This window comes from Bubalus kerabau, chromosome 4 (genome assembly GCF_029407905.1).
Source record: "Bubalus kerabau isolate K-KA32 ecotype Philippines breed swamp buffalo chromosome 4, PCC_UOA_SB_1v2, whole genome shotgun sequence".
In the NCBI taxonomy this organism is placed as follows: Eukaryota; Metazoa; Chordata; class Mammalia; order Artiodactyla; family Bovidae; genus Bubalus; species Bubalus kerabau.
The window spans coordinates 152,152,611-152,172,419 of NC_073627.1; the positions used below are offsets into that span (position 1 = coordinate 152,152,611).

The window sequence follows — 19,809 nt, forward strand, 5'->3', positions numbered from 1 at the left end:
TGTGTCTAGAGTATTAGGAGTAGCAATGCTGAGACGTGCTCATCTTGCCTTCTGCTAGCAGCTCAGTAATGCATCTGCTTAGTGTGGAGGTGACTAAATCATAATATACAAATCACAGAATTATTTAGGAAATTATTGCTTTTAAATTGTATCAAAACAACTAACAAATATGTTAGTATATCAGGCATCCAAGCATTATATTGAAGGGAAAATGTTTACCCTCCAAAATGTAGTTCCTCAGCTGAATACACTTCTTACCTGTGACATAGCCCTGGTGATATGCAAAGAGCTGACGGAAACTTCTTGGTGGTAGTGCAGTCTGTGCTTTGTACATCTATTTTGTGGGTGGTGCTAGAAATTTGAGGAGGAGGGTGTTGATCCGTGTCACAAACTGCAAGCATTGTCACTTAACCTTAGGTTTTATAACTGTGTAGATTCTGCATCTGCTGTCGAACCTACTTCACAGAATGCAGTTTGAGCCATAGTCTCTCATAAACACATGAAAATTTGTATCAGATTGGTATTTGGCATCTGGCATTGTCAGATTGACCTTAATACTGTGCTGGGGAGTTACTTAGGTTTTTATGCAGTTTATTCAGTTTGAATGCTGTTAAGCCTATAATGGAATGTACTTGAAGCAGCTTCAAGCGATTGGCCTGCTGTATGTTTTGTGTTAAAAGGTGAAGAAATATTCTCAATGTCTGTGTGGAAGTTTTATGCGGTGTATTAAATGAGGTGGTCCTAAGGAGTTATATTGCAAAGTCTAACACTAACAAAGATAATCTACAGGTTATAACATGCAGTGATATTAAGTTTCCCCCGTGTCAGTGATGGCTTTTGTGGTATCCCTGTTTGTATTTCAGGAAATCACATTCTACCTGATGAAGATCTGGCTTCCTTTCATTGGAGTTTACTTGGTCCAGAACATCCACTAGCTTCACTTAAGGTACAAATTCATTTTATTTCCAACATTTGTTGCTTTTCCTTTTACTTTCATAATCTAAGTAATGTTTCTTTATTGTAGAAGGAAATACACCACAAAATTAGCAATATCATGCTTCTGCCTAACTTCAGAATCTGTGCTGTCTTAAAAAAAAACAAAGAACCTACCTTATATTGTTCCCAGCACCTATATTTTAGGGAAATATATGTAAATGTTTTTTAAAATTTCCTTAGATGAATTCTTCATGATAGGTGTAAATTTTTTAGCTAAAGCTTTTACGTATTTTCTTTTCTTACAAATATTATTTTTTCAATAGATAATATCATCTGTTATGGATCAATATCTTAGCAGAGTTTGATAAATTTCATAATTTTCCTACTGATTTTCTAATATTGTAAAAATCTATAGTTTTAACGCTTTTTGAGTGATTGAGGAGACCCAAGTTCATTAGAAAAATGGTCTATTTGTACTGTTTCGTCGATATTCATTTTCTTATTTTTCTCCCCTTCCTGTTTGTGGAAGTAATGAACATCCAAGAAGAAGCACTTAACTTTGCTTTTCTAAAGTGGGAGGTTTACAGTTTGATGTGAGCATAGTAGTGGAATGCTGTGAGTCACTAGGGAACTTGTATTTGTGAGCGGCTTCCTGTGATTTTCCGAATTCCCTTTGCTGGGTAAATTGGTGTGGTGTTCTCTGCTGTCAGTGTTGTGGTCATAGCTGCCACTGATTACATAGGGAGTTGGGAATTCTGAACCTAGACTGGCCGGCAGCCTGGGCCTCAGTTCCTTGTGCTAATGGGGAGGTTGCATGGAGTGGTTTCTGAATGCGTATTTTCCTATTGCCAGAATTGTCCTCCAAATAGGATTTTCAGTGTTTAGCTTACAGCAAACTGTGATACTTGGAAGTTCAGGTGACATTCCTCTCTTGCCTCTTTCATCTTGTTCCTTGGTGCCTAGAACCCTTTTTTTTCCCATTTCTTATTGATGGGCCCTGATGTTTTCCTTTTTATCCTAACAGTTCTTGGTATGGGGCTTTTCAGCTTCTGTTGGAAGGTCAGTTTTTCTCCTTTTGTTTGAGATTACTTGTTTTCTTTTGCCTATTTTTTTTCCCCACCTGAAGGAAAACAGCTCTCTATTTGCTGTTGGCCAGAATGTTCTTCATGTGTGTTTTCATTTACAAAGTACTGCAATTTGTAAACTTGATTCCAAGCTCCTGGTGATACCATTAATGACTTGCAGAATGAGAAAAGTAGAGTCTGAAATCAGGTAGTCTCAGAAGTTTTATGCTCATTAGCTTATTAAACAGTATGCTTTTAAAAGTTGATACAAAATGAAAGCTTGTTTTTTACAAGGTTTGTATTGTTTTGAGTAGCAGGGGTGAGTGAGAGGCTCCCAGGATCCCCAGACTGTATACATATGTTTAAATTGAGCTTGCCTTATTTAGTGTGTCAGAGGTTAGAAGTGAGGAACTGTCTGAAGCATTATTGGAAAACCAACTCAATCCACTGATAGGTCACAAGCATCATTATCACGTACTTTTCCTAAGTTTGTTAATAAAAATATATAAAAAGTTTAAATAGAAAATATCTATTCATATATCCATCACCTTGGTTCACCTGTTGTTAACAGTTTGCTGTGAAGTATATTTGTATCTGTGTGTTTGTTTTTTAACTCAACTATTTGGAAGTAAGTTGCAGACATCATAACACTTTATTTGTGAAAACTTTGGTTTATATCTGCTGCTGCTACTGCTCCATCGTATCCAACTATTTGTGACCCTGTGGACTGTAGCCTGCCAGGCTCCTCTGTCCATGAAATTTTCCAGACAAGAATACTGGATTGAGTTGCCATTTCTTACTCCAGGGGATCTTCCCGACCCAAGGATTGAACTAGCGTCTTCTGAATTGGCAGGCAGGTTCTTTAGCACTGAGCCACCTGGGAATATCTTGGTTTATATCAACACCACCACCTAAAAATAAGGATAATCTCTTAATTATATTACTGTTATCACATCAACTAAATTAATGTCATTTAATATAAGTCCACATTGACATTTTTCTGTTTTCTCTGGAAGTCGTTTGTAGGATTGTTTGTGTATGTGTGTATTTTAAAATTAATCATATATTTTTGGCTGTGTTGGGTCTTCATTGCTGTGCACAGGCTTTCTCTAGTTGCGGTGAGCGGGAGCTGTTCTTCGTTGCGGTGCGCAGGCTTCTCGCTGCAGTAGCCTCTCTTGCTGTGGAGCACAGGGTCTAGGCGCATAGGCTTCAATAGTTGAGGCTCGTGGGCTCAGTAGTTGTGGCACATGGGCTTTGTTGCCTTTGGGCACGTGGAATCTTCCCGAACCAGAGATCAAACCCATGTCCTCTGCATTGGCAGCAGATTCCTATCCACTTGTGGGTTTTTTAAAAAATCAAATTTTTTGCACTATCAACATGTGTATTTTAAATATTAGCTAGGTATTTTTTTAGCATAATAGCGAAGCAGTGCAACATAATTTTTCAATGATTTGATAAGTTGTAGGATTTTTTAAAGGGACATTATGAAAAGTGAAACGTCTGGCTTTGAGTTAAAAAATTGCAAAACTTTTGTGTTTTGACCTTTTACATAGTTTCTGTGTGTAGTATCATTTTAACAAAAACTGGGATTTTTTTTTTTCTTTTTAATTGGAGTATTGCTTTATAATGTTGTGTCAGCTTCTGCCATGCAAAAACGTGAATCAGCCATAAGCATACATATGTCTTCTCCCTCTCAAACCTCCCAGCCACCCGCGACCCCATCCCATCCCATCCCTCTAGGCGGTCACAGAGCACAATGTCGAGCCCCCTGTATAACTCAGTGACTTCCCACTCTCTCTTTTACAGATGGTAACATATATGTTTCAGTGCTACTCTCAATCCCTCCTGCCCGCTCCTTCCCCCACTGTGTCCACATGCCTGTTCTCTATGTCTGTGTCTCTATTTTTGCCTTGCAAATAGGTTCATCAGTGCCATTTTTCTAGATTTCATATATATGCATTAATATGTGATATTTGTTTTTCTCTTTCTGACTTCACTCTGTGTAACTAGACTGTGGGATATTGAATATGGTTTTTTCCCTCATGAACGTTACTACTGTTCAGAATTGTGTGTACCCATCTGCTTTTTCAGTTGCTTCTTTTTCCCAGTAATAAAACTAACTACATCTTTTGAAAATTTGGTTAGTTGTTGATTATAAAACTTTCTTATGATTTTTATTCCTTTTCAACAGAGTATGTTGTATACAGTTTTTAAGGATACTTGATTTTGCTTCCCTGATTTCAAGCATTCCTTTTCTCCTACTTTATTTTGCCGAAGTGTTTCACTGAGTTCATATCTACTAGTTTATTGTTCACAGAGGGTTGGTGTTATATGAACTTATTATCTAATAAATTCAACTCCCCCCTTAACGTGTAATGTCATAATCTTATCCCTGTCAACATTTTGCCATGACCATCCACAGTGCTGGTTGGGCCAATAGGAGAGCGTGGCTGGGGCTCAGGATTCAGAAGCACAAGCAGAACCTGGAGTGGCTGGTGATGAACAGCTGAGGCAGTTGGTTCATGAGGTGATCCCCACAGAGGTTAGGAAGGGAGCAGAATTCTGTTTTGTGCTGCCTTATTAATCAGGGATAGTGCTCATTAGAGTAGGCATGCAATGCTAAACATACTTAAAAACCTAAAAATCAAGTTAGAGCAGTAGAAAAAAGGAAGTTAAGGCAGCCAATCAAGTTTTTAAGCTTTTTAATACTTGTTTACATGTTAAGAACTTCTAGTTTCTTAGTTTTGGGAGTAAAGTTTCTTTGTTTTGGAAGTAAAGTATATTTCCTTTGTTTTCAGGACAGCAGGAACCCATTTTAAGTCACATCACTTTCTAGAAGCAGCGGTGGGAGTCCTCTGGGATGTCAGGTGATCAGCTCTGCTTAGGAGCACCTCCTGGCCATAAGCATGTGCCAAATGAGGGCCTTTTTTATATGTGCTTTTTTGAATTTTTAAAAATGGTTTTATGATTTTGAGTCCTTGAAAGTTATGGAACTTTTTATTTGGGTTTGGCATTGAATTTTTTAACTGAAAGTGTTTTCTTAAGTTAATCATAAGTTGCAGGTCTTTGTATTCATTGTAATGCTTTTTGTGTTCCCAAACTTCATATTCAGTTTCATGTATTTCGAGTTTTATCCCTGTCAGTCATTCATGACCCCCAAGTATTTCCTGCCCTAGAGTCCCTTTGTCATTTCCCTTTGCAAGTTTTGTGCTCACCTTTCCTCTCCTTAGACCTCCTACAAGTGTTGTTCTCCTGTATAGCTCTTCAGGTTCTATTTTGATCTCTCTATACCACTTCCCCAGCTGTGGCAAGTGGGCAAAGGAGACCTTCCCCTGGACACAACTGCCCACGCCACCATCACCGCCCCACTGCCCCAGCCCAGCTCTGCCCATCAGCTGCAGGCCAGGCAGGTGCTAGTTTCTCTTGAACTCCTCCCTGTGTGCGTCCAGTTGAAATGTCTCCTCAAAAACTTCCTTGCTTGCTTTTGGCTCTTCTCAAAATCTGAGTCCTAGCTCTTGTGCATGTCTCTTTCTGATTTAAACAGTCTTTAGTGCTTATACCTCTGCCTTTGGATTCACTTTTTAGTCACCTTCCTTTACCAGCAGTATCTTTCCCTGAGGCAGCTGTATACCAGGGCACTCTAGCAGGTCACCTCAGGAACGTTTTGTTTTCAATTTACTTAGAATTTTACTAAAAGTTATCTCTATATGTTTACATCTTACTGTCTGCCACCAAAAGTCACTGAGTAATCCTTTTTACAAATGTCTTTAGGGACAAGATGTGGTGTTTGACCCTGGGGAGGAGGGAGTCTGGTTCTGGGAGAGTAGCATGTCAGGGTCCCCAGGAATGTGGAGGTGGACAGAAGAGCCGTCATGTCTCATCGTGCAGGCCACACAACCCCAGCATTCTCCAAGTCATGGCAAATGACACGGCTTGCAGTGGGCCCTCAGAATGAAGCCAGGACTTGAAGGATCTCTTCTCTCTTGGTTTCCCGGAAGGGGCTCTGTGGGTAGCACCTGCTGACCAGTGTCCAGCCAACCAGTGATTTTCATCTCCACTCCGCATGGCCCCTCTCTGGGTTTCACATCATGGAGCCAGCTTCCAGAGAGAAGAGCAGCATGATTTCAGGCCTTTTGAAGTTTTATGGTATAACTAACATACTGTGCAACTTTACTAGAGTGAGGTTGGTGATCAGACTTTCTGGAATCTTTTTTGAAAGAAAGTTGAATATAAATTGTGCATGAATAGAAAGATGGGCTTCATTTATTTTAAGAGTTCTACCTTTTAAGGCATTGCAAGAGGTGGCAGCATGGGCACTATAGGACATTCTAAAGAAGGAATTCCTGCTTGTATATTAGTGTTAATTGAAGTTAATTCATACCTTTTTTTCCTCAAAAAGTCATTGTATCATAAGAGCTAAAAAGTACTTCCTAAAACCCAAGGACTTTGGGGGCTCTAGAGAAAATATTGTTAGGGGGCTAGAAGCTTGAAAAACTCAACCATTATGCAGTGTGGAAATGAGAGCTATTTATAATTTCACTCTTGGAAGAGAACCACTTTTAACAGATTGATATTTGTACTCCAAAATTGTTTTCAAATGTACACCCTACTAATATTATTACACTGTCATGCATTCAGTGAGCTGCACATTATTAACAGTCTATGGAATTTCAGCACACAGGTTCATGGTGCTGGGATGTAAGCCTTTAGGTCGTGGAAACTTAGGTAAGAAGTTTTATTCTTTGCTCATTTAAAATTTATATAAGGAATCCTTAGATGGAAAATACGAGACTGAACTCAAAAGATGTTCGCTTATTTGTATCTTATCTGAGCTTCTTTCCCTGTTCCCAGTTGCTTTTAGAGTAAAGATGGAAAGCTTGGTGTTCCGGGGAATCTTCTGGGATCACTGGGACTCAATAGCTTTTCTATCTTCGGACAGAAGTCATTTTGCTGGGAAAGAGGGACAGAGTCATGGGAGGAGTCTGTGTTTCCTAGTTGCAGGGTTACTTTTAGCTTAGCTCCTTTCTGTAGGGACTGTGCCTGCCCGCAGAACTCTTCCTGAGTGAGCCGAAATGCGTAACCTGGTCAGGAGGAGAGAGAGATTCATGGTCCAAAAGCCGTCTGAAAGATACAGTGTTTGTAGTGGCTGACTTCTCATGTCTGCGGTGGTGAGTGGTAGGGTAAGTTAAACAAAAGGAAGCTTATTGGAGTACTTTTGGTTTCTCTGTTTCTTCTCATGACCTGGGATCTTCTAGTCTTATGTTAATTAAGTGACGTATCCTCAGTTTTTTAAAATGTGTGCAGACACTTTCAAGTGTATTTTCTCCCCTCTGGGTCCAGAACCTCAGCATTGTTCCTAAATAGGTCGTCTCCATCTCTCTAACAGAAGAGATCATTTCTTCTGAAAATGTGGCTCTCTTGGCAGCTTCCTGACCCTGTGTCTTGGGTGCATGCACCTATACCCCTCACCTTGCCAGTGGTCTCTGCCCTGGGCACTTCTAGGCAACTCAACCAAAGAGGTCACTTTTCTTGATACTAGCACAATCTGGGGCCAGGAAGATGTGACAAAACTGGGATTTGCTGGCAATTTACTTCCAAACTGCCATTCCTGATTAGAATGTTTTTAAAATTTTCTTTTTATAACAGTTTTATTGAGATACAATCACATGTCATAAAATTTGCTCCTTTAAAGTACAATTCAGGGCTTCCAAGGTGGCTCAGTGGTAAAGAATCCACCTGCCAATGCAAGAGATGCAAGAGACGTGGGTTCAATCCCTGAGGTGGAAAGATCCCCTGGAGAAGGAAATAGCAATCCACTCCAGTATTCTTGCCTGAAAAATTCCATCAATAGAGGAGCCTAGCAGCAGCAGCGGGCTACAGTCCCATGAGGTTGCAAAAAGTTGGACATGACTAAGTGATGGAGCATGTATGCAAAATGTATAATTCAGAGGTTTTTAGCTTTCACAAAGTTTATGCATCTATCATCACTGTCTAATTTTAAAATACTTTCATTCCCCAAAAAGAAACCCAGTACCTCACCTGCTAGCGATCACTTCCTACTTCTCTCCCTCCTCCACCCCTTGACAAGCACTAGTCTCCTTTTTTCTCTATGGATTTGCCTCTTCTGGACATTTCATATGAGTGGAATTATATAACGTCTTGTGTCTGGCCTCTTTCAATGAGCATTTTTTTTCCCCCAAGGTTCAGTCACATTGTTGCATGTATCAGTACTTAATTTTTTTTAATGGCCAAATAACAATCTGTTGTGTGGGTATACCTACCACATTCAATCTGTTCATCAGTCAATGGACATTCAGATTGTTAGCCACATTTTGGCTATTGTAATGCTGCTGTGAATATTCAGGTACAAGTATTTGTATAGACATGTTTTCATTTCTCTCAGGTGTATACCTTGGACCGGAATTGCTGGTCATCTAGTAATAATATGTTTAACTTTTTGAGGTACTACCCCACTGTTTTCCACAGCAGCTATACTGTTCACACTTACCAGCGATGTGTGAGGGTTCTGACTTTTCCATGTCCTCACCAACACTTGTTGTTGTCTGTTTTATTTCTAATTGTCATAGTGGATGTGATATGGTTTTGATTTGCATTTCTCTGATGACTAATGATGTTGAACACCTTTTCCTTTGCTCACTGGCCATTTGTATACCTTCTTTGGATAAATATCTATTCATATCTTTTGTCCATTGAAAAAAATTTTTTATTATTGAGGTATATGAGTTGGTTTTTTTTTTTTTTAATATATTCTGAAATGTAAGTCTCTTATCAGATACATAATTTGCAAACACTTTCTCGCTTTTTGTGGGTTGTCTTTTCACTTTCACAATGGTGTCCTTTGATAACTCTTCAGAGACTCAGGCATGGTCATGTACTAGAGTTTGCCCACAGATAACTTGGCTGCATATTCTTTCTTTGTCTCCAGCGGTGTCTACTATAGTGCAGCCTTCTATGCCGAGTCATATACTGGGTCTTCTCCCAGAAGAGTTCTGATTCTTATCTTACACTTAATATCCTTTTGTCTCTGTTGCTTCTATCTTTAGTATTCTCACAAGCTGACACTTCACTCTTTCACCCACCCTGGGGCTGTCTGCCCATTTACTCATTGTTTCTTTCTTCCCTAGCTGGCCTGGACCTCTTGATGGGTCATCTTGAGCCAGGTGTACCAGCATCACCCTTCTGTTGCTTCTTCCATCTCACCCACCCAGCAGACTTCACCCTGGATAGTACTATCTAGAGAATATCTTGGGAACCACACAGCTGGTGGATGCCACTGCAAATTTATGAACTAAGTTAAAGAAGGATCTAAATAAATGAGGAAATGTATGTGTTTATGGTTCAAAAGACTGTTGTTATATAGATGTACTACATCCTCATCAAAATCCACCCTGGAGAAGGGAACAGCTACCCACTCCAGTATTCTGACCTGGAGAATTCTGTGGACTGTATAGTCCATGGGGTTGCAAAGAGTCAGACACGACTGAATGATTTTCACTTTACTTTCACTTTCACATCAAAATCCAAGCAAGCTTTATTTTAAAGTGGAAATTGAAAAGCAGGTTTTAAAATTCATGTGGAACTGCAAAGGACCTAGAAAAGCAACAAAGATGTTGAAAAGGAAGAACAAATTTGAAGGACTTAGTGCTACCTAATTTCAGTATGACTTTAAAGCTATAATAATCAACTCAGTGTAGTACTGACATAAGGGTGTCGAATAGATTAATGTAACAGAGCAAGTTCAGAAATAAACCTGTATATACATAGTTAGTTACCTTCACCAGAAGTCAATAAGTAACTAAATGGGGAAGGGGTTAGTCTTTATAATAGCTGGATATTCATTTGAAAAAATTAAAAATATAAAAATTATTCTAGAAGAAAATATAAGAGAAGATCTTTTTGACCCGGAGTTAGAGATTTCTTAGCTAAAAGAATGAAAAGCAAGCAACAACAGTAAATGGAGATAGAATTACATTGTGCTATTTGCACAATGTAATTCTTACCAGAGGACTTGTATTCAGAGTATATAAAGAACAATACAATAATAAGATACACAACCCAACAACAATGAAAAAGACGGGCAAAATTCTGAACAGACATTTTACAGAATATTCAATAAACACACAAGGAGATGCTCAATGCCATTAGGTAATGCAGATTAAAATCACCATGAGCTGCATTACTAACCACTAGAATGGGCGAAATTAAGGAGATGATGAGAAGTGTCAGTACATGTCAGCACCTGCAGCTCTGAGATGTGGCTGTTGGGAAGCAGAATCCAGAATGGTCACTTTGAAAACAGTCTGACAAAGTTTTTTACAAAGTTAAACATACACCTGCCATATAACCCAGCAATCTCACTGCTAGACATTTACTCCTGAGGAATGAAAGCCTCTGTTCACACAAATGATTCAGTCTGAGTCTCCGGGCAGCTTTATCTGTTGTAGTCTCAAAGACACTAGGCAGCAGTCAGCTGGTGAATGGGTGAACAGATTGTGGCACAGGCTTACAATGAGATGCTGAGAGCAGAGAAGGGACCAACTAGTTTCTTACAGTATGTATGAATCTTAAAGCATTATCTTAAGTGAAGAGTCGAAAACAAAGGAAATAGATTGGTTTTATGTAAAATCCTAGAAAAGGCAAAAGTATAGTGATAGATAGCAGGTTAGTGGCTGCCTAGGGCTATGATGGGAAGGGGAACAGGAAACTGAGTTGATGGAAAAATTGTATTTCATAATTGTGGTAGTGGCTTCACTAATTGGAGAAGGAAATGGCAACCCAAGCTATCAATATCAACAGTTAATCTTTTTATTCTCCTTCTTAATATTTATCTTAAACATTCATCATGTCTTTGGACCTCTGTTCACTTTCACAGTACTTTGTCTTACAGAGAGGTCTTTATCTAAGGATGATGAGAGTCCTCAGTTTCTCGTTCCCATTTGCCTTCTTCTTCATCCAGGCCCACTTTACTTCCCTTTTCCAGCCTGAGACTAGACTGTCCTGACATTCTTGAGCCCGTGTCACTGAATGCATCCGGGGAGCCCTTCCTTGCCTCATCCAGTCAACTCCTTGCTCCTATGTAGACACTCCCTCTTTTGGTCCTTGATCCTTAGTTTGTAAATGTGGTCTAGTCTCCCATGTTCTCCTAACTCTCTTTTTTCATTCTCGAATCTTCCAAGGGCAGTCTTCCATAGTGTCCCCAACAGCTTAACCCACCCTCACTGCCTGCTGTGCCCCTCCCCACCTATTTATAGCAGACACAGGTGGGTCTTTGTCCAAGGCTGTGGATTTGACAAATGATTTGTCAAATGATTTTCAACCTCTTTGGAGCATTTGACAGTGTCAGTCATCCTGTTCTCTTCACCCCTCTGGGAAATTCCTGCCTTGATTCCCAGACTCCAGCTTCATTCTATATTCCTTATTTCTGCATCCTTTCCTTGACTCTCCTGTGAGCTGGCTTCCCTTGATTGCATGTGCCTCCCCTAGGGTCCATCTGTACCTTGCTGTAATCCTCACACTTTCTTTCTGGCATGTCTCATTTGCCTTTAAGGTTGTAAGTACCATCTCTGTGTTGATGATTCTCCAGTATACTTCTTCCATTGAGACCTCTTCCTTGAACTTCAGGGTGTATCCTACTGTCCACTAAGTCATCTCCACTTGGGCACTCCACCTGTGCACCAAATTTGATATTTCTAAAAATGTCATCACCCTGCCTGAATGGTTTTGTCTTCCTGTGTTACGTTTCTCAGCTAGTGATACCACTGTTCCTGTAGTCATCAGGTTAGAAATTGGGAATTATATTTGATTCTTCCCCTCTCTGGGTCTAACTCCTCTGACCTTTCCCAGCTTGCCCATCCTGTCCTATTCTACCACCTGTGTTATTGTTGCTTGAGTTTGAGCAGGAGCCACTAATGTTCCCTCCTTTGTTCCTTTGCCTTCATGCCCATCCTCCACGTGTCTGACACCAGGCCTGATCTCATACCTCCCCTGTTGACAATCTTTCTGTAGCTCCTTTCATCGACAACAGGACTTTGGATTTCATGGATCTCTTGGGGGGGGTGGTGGGAGGGCTACTGTTGTGTTGCCAACTTCTAATTTTTCTAAATAAGAATGTTAGAAGAACAAGGAGCTCACTATCGACCATTATTTTACAGAAAAGGACATTTAATGCTAAAAGAGGCATAATTTAGAAGATGACTAGGCCAGAGTGTGGTGGTCAAGTGTGCAGTCTGCGGGTCGGGTAGTGGCCCAGCTACTCACCTTGTTGGCTCCCATGGGTGCCTTAATGAGCTTTTGTCAAATGGGAAGTACTTTAAGAGTGTACCTCACAGCATTGATTTGTGGATTAAATGAAGCAGTGCCTGCCGAGAGCAGTGTGTGGCATACAGTCCAGAGGAACTCAGTCACAGGACCTTGCAGCCCCAGCTGGATGCAGACACTTCTGCAGGAGGGAGCCCGAGCCTGCCCGCCTTTCCATCAGAGCCTCCGGGGACCCTTGCTCACCAAATGTGATGGAACTTTTCTTTGTTTACAGTTAACACTTTAAACTCAAATCTGTTGAAGTCTTCGGTATGTCTGCTTAACAGTTTCCATGTGTAGAGCTCTCATTTAGCATTGTGTGTGATTAATTGCATTTTAGCATCCTTTTCAAGCTTGATGGTGCTAGTGGTAAAGAACCTGCTTGCCAACGCAAGACACGAAAGAGATGGGGGTTTGATGCTTTGGTCAGGAAGATCCTGTAGAGGAGGGCATGTCACCCACTCTAGTGTTCTTGCCTGGAGAAGCCCATGGACAGAGAAGCCTGGTCGGCTATGGTCCATAGGATCACAAAGAGTCAGACATGACTGAAGCGACCTCGCATGCACACATGTATAAGATATTGATTCATGTCATAACTTTTTAAGAATCTCAAGACATAGCCACTGGTAGTTACTTAATGATTTAAATGTTTTCCTTACTCTTGACTCTTCTAGAAACTACTAGGCTTCAGGGTGTGTTCAGTGATGCAATGGTTAGAGGGCTTATTACAACAAACTGCCTTAGCCCCCTCACGTAACTCTTTTCATTGGTCTTGGGGCACCAAGGCTGCACTCAGTTGGATCTCAGGGCTACACTTTGAGAATCACAGGTGATGCAGAAACCTTTCTACCTCCTCAGCTGGGCCATGATTTTCCTCCGGGCTCTCCTCTGAGGTCTCTTTTGGAGTTTGGTCAGCATTTTTTTCTCCAATAAGAATGTGAGCTTCTTGAAGTCGAGTAATGGGGAGCTGCTCCATGTTCTCGTTTCTAGAACAATGCCTTACTCACAAGTGAATGTTGATCAAATCAGGTTTCTAGTTTTCTTCCTGAAAATTGCCAAAATTTGGCAAAATTGCCAAAATCATTTCCACGTTGTTGTTTTCCAAATGGCAGTGAAGTGGGTCAGGTTTTTCTGCTTCAGCAATGATGTTAAGCAAGAGTTCCAGAAAAACATCTTTTTCTGCTTTATTGACTGTGCCAAAGCCTTTGACTGTGTGGGTCACAATAAACTGTGGAAAAGTCTGAAAGAGATGGGAATACCAGATCACCTGACCTGCCTCTTGAGAAACCTGTATGCAGGTCAGGAAGCAACAGTTAGACCTGGACATGGAACAACAGATTGGTTCCAAATAGGAAAAGGAGTACATCAAGGCTGCATATTGTCACCCTGCTTATTTAACTTATATTCAGAGTGCATCCGGAGAAGGCAATGGCAACCCACTCCAGTACTCTTGCCTGGAGAATCCCCAGGGACGGCAGAGCCTGGTGGCCTGCCATCTGTGGGGTTGTGCAGGGTCAGACAGGACTGAAGCGACTTAGCAGCAGCAGTAGAGTACATCATGAGAAACGCTGGGCTGGATGAAGCACAAGCTGGAATCAAGATTGCTGGGAGAAATATCAGTAACCTCAGATATGCAGATAACACCACCCTTATGGCATAAAGTGAAGAACTAAAGAGTGTCTTGATGAAAGTGAAAGAAGAGAGTGAAAAAGCTGGCTTAAAGCTCAACATTCATAAAACTAAGATCATGGCATCTGGTCCCATCACTTCATGGCAAATAGATGAGGAAACAGTGGAAACAGTGGCTGACTTTATTTTTCTGGGTTCCAAAATCACTGCAGATGGTGATTGCAGCCATGAAATTAAAAGACGCTTACTCCTTGGAAGGAAAGTTATGACCAACCTAGATAGCATATGAAAAAGCAGAGACATTACTTTGCCAACAAAGGTCCATCTAGTCAAAGCTATGGTTTTTCCTGTGGTCATGTATGAATGTGAGAGTTGGACTGTGAAGAAGGCTGAGTGCCGAAGAATTGATGCTTTTGAACTGTGGTGTTGGAGAAGACTCTTGAGAGTCCCTTGGACTGCAAGGAGGTCCAACCAGTCCATCTTAAAGGAGATCAGTCCTGGGTGTTCATTGGGAGGACTGATGTTGAAGCTGAAACTCCAATACTTTGGCCACCTCATGTGAAGAGCTGACTCACTGGAAAGGACCCTGATGCTGGTAAGGTTGAGGGCAGAAGGAGAAGGGGATGACAGAGGATGAGATGGTTGGATGGCATCACTGACTCAATGGAAATGGGTTTGGGAGGATTCCGGGAGCTGGTGATGGACTGGGAGGCCTGGTGTGCTGCACTCCATGGGGTCGCAAAGAGTCGGACACGACTGAGCGACTGAACTGAACTATGTTCATACTGAGTTGCATTTAAAAAGCAGTCAAGAGATAGTTTGGGAGCAGTAGCACCAACAGTCTCAAAGGAAGACGTGGCTGCTCACCCTGAGCTAGATTTGGAGGGCTGGATTGGGAATGGAGCTGGGCGAACGAGGAGGGGGTGAGGTGTGAGCGAAGAGTCTGTTCCAAAGGAAATTATAAAGGATATAGTTGACGGTGGTGTTAAATTAGCCGTTCAGAAGGATTCAGGGGCCCTCTAATGACAGGATCTGTTCAATTCAAGGATTTTATAGCCTTAGTGTTGTAGAAGGTAGGGGTAGAGAAGACAAGGAGATCCATAGGAACAAAAGCGACCGACTGTCCTTTTCATTTGAGGTGGGATGGGGCAGTGTGCGCCTGCCCAGTCTGTTGTGCATCCCCTGGGAGAGGCTGCCTGCACCATACCATTAGCTCCCACCTCCTGGAGAAAAGCCATCTTCATATTGTGGACATTTTTATTTCTAATAAACTCTTGTTCTCACTATGTGAATTGTCATTTGTTCTTTGTATAAACGCTTTCTGCAATGGCTGGCTTTTCCAGTACTTTGTGCAGCATAATGAGGTAACCATAGACTTTCAGACTGCCAAGGGGTGTTCTGTGGCCAACTAGCCTCAAACTGTGGTCAGAGACAGAAGGTTGAGGCCCAGAGAAGGGGTTGCCCAGGGGCCTCAAGTCTGGTGGCCATTGCAGGCTGTCCCCTTCCCTGTAGTCTGTGCTCACTGAGAGTGAAATGTTGATGGTAGGAGGGCTCAGGGTTTCTCTTCTGGCTTCTCATTCCTGGGGCCGCCAGCAACTGGCCCTCCTCCCTGCCCTGGCTGTGGGACTGTTAAACACCCCAAAAGACAGGGAGTGGACAGAGCTTCCATTTCTCCCAGACTGACTGGAATGTGCTGTTCCAGGGACCTCTTCACTGTGGATCATGTGTATGTCAATAGATTTTCATTCTACAGAGGGGGAATTGGGTTTCTAGGAACGTGCTTGTGGTCTGCAGCCATGGACATCTTACTAGTTCCCTGGAGTTCATTATGATGACCTTTATCAAACACTGACCAGAACAAGGAGAGAAACCATTCTCTAGAAGACAGAGCAGCTAACATTTTTCAAACATGGAAAACATTATTTAAAAAAAAAGATTGCTTTTCCAAAACGAAATTGAGTATACTTTTGTGCGTCTGAAAATTTGTGTGATACCGTAATAGTGTAAGTATTTTTTAGAGGTTCTTCCATTCTGTTTATGTTGAGTTTCTCTGATTTTCTTCATTTGTTTTTTCTTTCATTTTTTCCTCTATTATTTATGTTTGATGTCTTAAAATATCACAAAGTTAATAATCTTACAGAGATCACAACCAAAGTGGGTCTCACTGGGCTAAAAGCAAGGTGTGAGAGGGCCACGTTTCTTCTGGAGGCTCCAGGGAGAGTGTTTCCTGCCTTTTTAGCTTCTGTAGGTCCTGCATTCTGTGGCTCATGGCCCTTCCTTCATCATCAAAGCTGTCAATGGCCAGTAGAGTCCTGCACTCCCTCATGTATGAAACCTGCTCCTCTGCCTTCCTTTCCACATTAGAGGATCCTTTGATGACACTGGGCCCATCTGCATCATCCAGGGTAACAGCCTGGCCTGAGGTTACCTGTCTGCCCACATCTTCCCTCCTGCTGTGTAATGTACCACATTTATAGGTGTGGTGGGCAGGAGTGCACAGCTCTGAAACTATAACAATGGCCTTTAGAAGTTTTTGCCATCTTATTTATCTTTATGATCTTTGTGACTAAATAGGACATAAAACATCATTTCATGCTATCATTAAATTAAAAAAAATTTTATAAACATAGTTTGTATTTGATTCATCTTTGTTTCTAAGAATATATCTTTCTTCATATATTTTTTTTTTTAAGTTTTCGTGAAAAAGTCCAAAAGAAACCTTTTTAAAAAAAAATTTTCTTACTTACCATTTCCTCGTGTCAAGTGTAAATATTCCTACACTTTATTCCGTGTGTCTTTCACCAGATGTGCCCCTCAGCACTCAGGGATACTGTTTTCCATCCATTCCAAGCTGACCTTGGCTCTTTTAGTGGACTGGGGAGCTTGGGGCTGCATAGCCTCCAGCTGGCTGGTGTTGAAAAATGAGAGGCACCTGTGGCCCAGGGCTTCTGTGCTGTGCTCACGTGAGCAGGTTGCAGAGATCTCTGAAGTGACGGAAGGCTGTCAGATGCTTTTTAACATAGGTTAAAGCCGCTGAGTTGTATTTCAATTGAAAGGGAGATCCAGGGCTTAACCCTCAGACTTTCAAAGTCTTAGGGACAAGAACTTACAAATTGATGATAAGCAGGCCCTTCTAAGGAAAGCATTACTTGTAGTTTCTGGGCCCCGTGTTTGAAATTAGTGTATTGACATGTGTGCTTGTTTTCTTAGGTCCGGGCCCACCAGCTGGTCTTGCCACCGTGCGATGTGGTGATCAAGGCTGTGGCTGACTATGTCCGCAACATCCAGGATACCTCGGACTTGGATGCCATAGCTAAAGATGTTTTCCAGCATTCTCAGGTAGAAATGCAAGCTCTTGGGTAATGCTTTGTGCTCTGGTGTGTGCTGAATTTGGAAGGGTCTTGAGAGGCACACACCAGCCATACCCAGAAGTGCTTCCAGCTGTCAGGCCTTGGTGCCAGCCAGGAGGGCTGGCCCCTCACCTAGCTTCTCCAACCTCCCTTCCAGCCTGCACAGAGGTAGACAAATAGTAAGGCCTCTACTGCTCCTAGATCCTCCATCATAATTCAGTGGGATTTTTACTAAGACAGACGTATCAAATGGGCAAACAAAATATGTGGATCTCTGATTTGTCCATCCCTCCAGGTGATGGTCAGGGATTTCTTCTTCCTTTTTTGGAAAGTAAGGAATTCAAGGGAGGTTGGACTTTAGTAGAAGTGATGAAGTTTGTGTGACTTCCTGTTTGCTCTCTGAAGAGCTAAAATTGTACCTCCACTTTGCTAGAGATGGAAAGTAAAACCTTTGAAGGTAGCATCAGAGACCTTGCCAAGGGAAAGTTGGAGGACTGCATCCCAGAACTCAGGTCTCCTGAGTGCCATGTCAGACTCTGATAAGTACAGTGTTGTAAGAGAATTAACTTGTTTCTTTAATGATAATCTGTTGATTTTCCTTAACGGTTTTAATGTATATTCTAAACTCTCATCTAACTTTAAAGGCTACAGACTTACACATGTGTTGAATTATATTAATATACGTATGACCAGTGGCATACTAATTTACAAAGGTTTTCCTGCATTTGTTTCAGTCTAGAACAGATGACAAAGTTATTCGATTTAAGAGAGCAATTGGATATTATTCAGCGACTAGCAAGCCTATGGCATTTCACCCACCACATTACTTAGGTAAGTAATTTGGGGCCTCTGTGATGCTAACCATGCAGTAACCAAAGAGATTTAAATATTCAGCCAATAATCTTGTGAGTTTATTGTTTTGAAATAAGATTTCTATCATTATACAAATAAGTACTAGCAGAACTTCCTGGGCAGACTCAGTAGTGATTCCTGGAAGTGTTGAAAAGCAAGAGCAAACTTATGAGACTTAAGAGGTTGGAAGAAAAAAGGATGCAACCATAAGGACTAAGGCTGGCAGTAATGGTGATGCTTAAATCTGTGTCTGTGAGGTGTGGTCTTATAGAGTGCGCCAGGGACACAGAAGACCCACCCGATCTTTAGGTGCCTTCAGCGCAGTGGATTGATGTCTCTCCTTGTTGCCTTTTTTGGCAAAAGATCAGATTTCTCTCAGAGAGTTGAAATTGGGGAATTAAAAACAATTGTAAACTGCCTGAAGGCTGCTTGATAGTAAATATCTCATGGGAGGTTATAAAGCACTAACCCTAAGTACCAACCTCCTTCCTAAGTCAGATTGCATTTTTTAGGGTCCAGATCAGTAAAGCTATGAGAAATCATCCTGCCACCTGTTGTTTCAGTTGTGCTTGTTTTATATAATGAGACTGTCAGAGGAATGAGACTTGTAACTGATTTCATATTAACCCTGTGGTTGAAAATGTTCCTAACAGTGTCCTCTGCATGATAGTATTCACTCACCCGTTGATTCACTCACCCGTTTAAGCACAGTGTGACTGTGCCGTGTATGTGGTTGGCGGGGGCGGGGGGGACGATACGGATACAGGTAAGTGCTGGCTCTTGATGGCAGTCTCTGTGCGTGGGTAACAACAAGTGCATATGGATTGTGACTATGGACAAGTGAATATGCTGTGTGATGAAGGAGGGTACAGGCATTTCATCTGATGACCCAGTTCCCTGTCATGGGATACCCAACCCCCTGTCCCTAGCCGTTTCTTTTCTTCCCAGCAGTCAGAGTAGTGTTTAAAAATGTCAGTCAGCCTATTCCATTCCTCTTGTGCTTGTAACAAACTCCCAGCTGCATATCTGCTTCCTCCCCCCACATCAAGCTTCTTCTCTTGCTGGCTTCTGCCCCTCACCCTCCAGGCCCTGCCTTCTTCCCTGTGTGAAATGTCCTACACGGGCTCCTGCTGTGGGGTCTTGGCACTGGCTGTGGACCTAGAGCTCTCTCTCTGACTTCCTGTGCACGGGACATTCCCATTTCTGTTGTCCGGGCTTCACGGTCACCTTTCTTGGCTCCACTAGGCAATCCTGTCAAATGATCCTCTGCACATCTCCTCAGACACGCCCTCGCAACCCCTAAGAGTGTTAGGGGTCCAGGGATGGACAACCCCAGGATCTCAGCTGCCACCTTCATCCTTTACAAGAGTGGGAAATATTTGCCCAAATGACTTAATCCATGAAGAGCTGTTGAATCAGGAGAGTGAAATGATTAGATGCAACTTAAGGTTACTCTTGGAAAGGCAGACAGGGAGTGCTGAGCGGGGGGACTTGATACCACGTGTCTCTTCAGTTAAGGTGAGATATAACAGGGGCAGATGGTGGTGGCTGGGTTTTACTGCTGGCACAGGAATAGATGCTGCTGAGACAGGTGAGTGGCTGGGTACTGCTGCCAGGTTGTGGGCATCTCTTTTCCATTGCCTCCTGGCTTCGTTTATCCA

The 19,809-nt window shown here is 41.9% G+C and overlaps 1 protein-coding gene across 4 annotated transcripts in view; it reads left to right on the forward strand.

Moving 5' to 3' along the window:
• Positions 1–19,809, forward strand: part of FAM120A (family with sequence similarity 120 member A) — a 117,179-nt gene that overhangs the window by 27,590 nt on the left and 69,780 nt on the right. For all 4 annotated transcript variants that reach the window (XM_055579086.1, XM_055579087.1, XM_055579083.1 and 1 more), the window contains exons 3-5: positions 864–946; positions 17,157–17,285; positions 18,031–18,127. In XM_055579086.1, the coding sequence (XP_055435061.1) occupies positions 864–946; positions 17,157–17,285; positions 18,031–18,127 (309 nt within the window). The remainder of the gene's footprint in view (positions 1–863; positions 947–17,156; positions 17,286–18,030; positions 18,128–19,809) is intronic.